We start from the raw sequence: 2,814 nt of genomic DNA on the forward strand, positions 1-2,814 counted from the left end.
GTGGGCGTGCGGCGGCGGCCAGCGCGGCCCCTGGAGCTGGACAGCGGCGGGGAGGAGGACGAGAAGGAGTCCTTGTCGGTGTCTTCGTCCTCGTCGGCGTCCTCCACTTCCGGGTCTTCCACGTCTTCGCCCTCTTCCTCAACGTCAGACAAAGAGGAGGGGCGGGAGAGCACGGAGGAGGAGGCGGAGGAGGAGGAGGAGGAGCAGGAGCAGCAGCGCGGCCCCCGGAGCCAGGTGTCCTCCTCCTCGGTGACCTCCCAGTCGCAGAAGGTGCAGGGCAGGAGCAGGCGACAGGGAGGTGCTGGGCCAGCTGGAGGGGTGGCCTGTGGCTTACGCGTCCTGCTGTGCTGTCCCCAGGGTGATGAAGACAGTGATGATCAGGAAGAGTCTGAGAACGATGACGAAGGTGAAACTGTGCTGTCAGAGGCAAGTGAGAAGGAGGAGGTGGACTCAGATGCAGGTGAGCAACAGGGACCAGGTGGGGTGGGACGACAGGTGGGACTTGAGACACACCGCATTCAAAGGATGGCCGGCTTGGCCGCGTCCTGGAGACAGCAGGTGGGAGGGTGCCTGGGGCTGGGGCAGTGGGTTAGAGGAGCTGCTGAGGGCTGGAACTAGGGGGCAGTAAGAACATACTGAACGCCACCAGCATTGTTCACTTAATATGAACATCGTGGCCGGCTGGGGTAGTGCACACCTGTAATCCCAGCACTTCGGAGGCTGAGGCAGGAAGATCACAAGTTCAAGGGCAGCCTGGGTAACTTAGTGAGACCCTGTCTCAAATGGAAAAATAAGCTGGGGATTTAGCTCAGTGATACCGTTCCTATCTGGCAAGTACAAGGTTCTGAGTCCCATCCCTGGTGCAAAACAAAAGAAAAATTAAAAAGGGCTGAGGATGTAGCTCAGTGTGAAAGCCTTGGATCCATGGTGGTGAACCTTTGGCCCCATGCTGCAGCAGGCTGTTTGTATCACTGTGCCAGAGAAGAAAGAAAAAAACCAGTTAGCACTTGCCACAGGCCCCCACTCTGTCTGAGGGCTGTGCTCAGCCAGGTCCCCCAAGGGTGAGGTTCTGGGGAGGCCCTGGGCGCGGGGCTGGACCTCAGGTGGTGATAGGTTCCTTGCTGTGTCCCAACATCCAGAGGAGACAGTAAGCATCATCACGTCCAAGGCCGGCGCCGAGTCCTCCAGCGAGAGTTCTGAGTCGTCAGAGTTCGGGTCCAGCTCTGAGTCCTCATCCGAGTCCTCGGAGGATGAACAGGAGATGGCAGCGGAGGACGAGGAGGAGGAGGAAGAAGAGGAGGAGGAAGAGGAAGCGGCGGCGGCAGCTGTGGTGGCAGTGACAGAGGAGATGGTGCCTCCAGCAGGCGCTGAGGAAGCTGAGCCGGGCAGGGAGGAGGCCACACTGGCCCCGGGGGGACCTGTGACAGAGCCACTGGACACCGAGGGAGAGGTGGACATTGAGGCTGAGGATGCAGCCCCAGGGGGGCGGACCCCTGTCCAGGAGGAGCCCCCTGTGCCTGTGGCTGCCGAGGCGCTAGTGGGGTCTGAGGAGCCCCCTGAAGAGCCAGGCCCCAGCCAGGAAGCAAAGATGCTGATGTCACCAGAGCCCCCTCCGAAGGATGCAGAGGTGCCTCTCCCTGTGTCTCCGGAACGAGTATCAGGTAGGCCTGTGACCTCTCGGGGAGTGGACGGGCGGGTGCCTTGCCGTCAGAAGTGAGTTCCCCTGCATTGGCATCCGTGGCACGCACCTTGCCTGTCCATTGAGCTGGCACTGAGCCTGGCATTGGGATTTGAGCCGCAGGGACCGGGGAGATATTTACAAAGGGGCTGTTTTGGGGTGTAGGGCCCCCTGCCCCAGCTGCACAAAGCCAAGGAAGCCTCTGATGGTGCTGACAGTGTGGCCTCCGTGCTCCCGAGGTTGTAGCCAGAGCCGTGGGGAACCCGTCCATTTTAATTTAGGTAGCCAGGTGGGGCTGTACCCACGTTTCCTAAGTCCTTCAAGAGAAAAAGCTAGTACATTTTGTTTATTATATTGTGTGTGTGTGTGTGTGTGTGTGTGTGTGTGTGTGTGCGTGTGTGTGTTTCTTTTTAATTTTGGTACTGGGGATCAAACTCAGGACCTTGTGCTTGTGAGGGAAGCACTGGATCCACTGAGCTAAATCCCCTGCCCCTATTATTAGTAACTCAGTAAGGTTCTGTTGGTCCCCAGTACTATTTTAGGTACGAACAATACAGCAGTGGACCAAGCAGACAAAAAATAGCTGTTCTGATGAAGCGTATACACAGTGAGGGCCAGGCGTGGTGGTGCACGCCTGTATTCCCAGCACTTGAGAGGCAGAGGCAGGAGGGTTGGCTCAGGTTTGAGGCCAGCCCAGGCTATATAGTGAGTTCAAGGCCAGCCTGAACTACATAGTGAGATCATGTTGCCAAAAAGAGAAAGAAGAAGAAACACTCAGAGAAAGGCTGAGAACCTTGTCTCTGGTGTCCTTGATTTACCCACCAACGTTCATGAAATGCCTGCTGTGTGCTTGACTCCTGGCTGCTGCTGAGCAGTCTTCGCTTGGGTTACCTGGGGGTGATGTCTGTCCTCACAGAGCTGGGGCTCAGGTACAGAGCACGCAGTAGGGCAGCAGTCTAGGGCACCGTGTGTTTGCACCCAGTAACCTGGTCTATTCTCGCTCATCTCTCTGCAGAGCAAGACCTGGAAGCGGAGCCCGAGCCCCCACTAGTGCCGTCCCTGCCCCCACAGCCACCCTTGCCACCGCCCCGGCCACCCCGGCCACCCAGCCCACCCCCGGAACCTGAGACCCCAGA

General features: G+C 58.5%; 1 protein-coding gene across 1 annotated transcript in view; it reads left to right on the forward strand.

Annotated features, from left to right (window-relative positions):
- The window catches only part of Setd1b (SET domain containing 1B, histone lysine methyltransferase), a 21,776-nt gene that overhangs the window by 10,831 nt on the left and 8,131 nt on the right, over positions 1–2,814 (forward strand). The window contains exons 9-12 of the mRNA XM_033762679.1: positions 1–270; positions 358–460; positions 1,140–1,661; positions 2,694–2,814. Coding sequence (XP_033618570.1) covers positions 1–270; positions 358–460; positions 1,140–1,661; positions 2,694–2,814 — 1,016 coding nt within the window. The remainder of the gene's footprint in view (positions 271–357; positions 461–1,139; positions 1,662–2,693) is intronic.

The sequence above is a fragment of the Fukomys damarensis genome, unplaced genomic scaffold (assembly GCF_012274545.1).
Source record: "Fukomys damarensis isolate Sample0158 unplaced genomic scaffold, DMR_v1.0_HiC HiC_scaffold_12, whole genome shotgun sequence".
In the NCBI taxonomy this organism is placed as follows: Eukaryota; Metazoa; Chordata; class Mammalia; order Rodentia; family Bathyergidae; genus Fukomys; species Fukomys damarensis.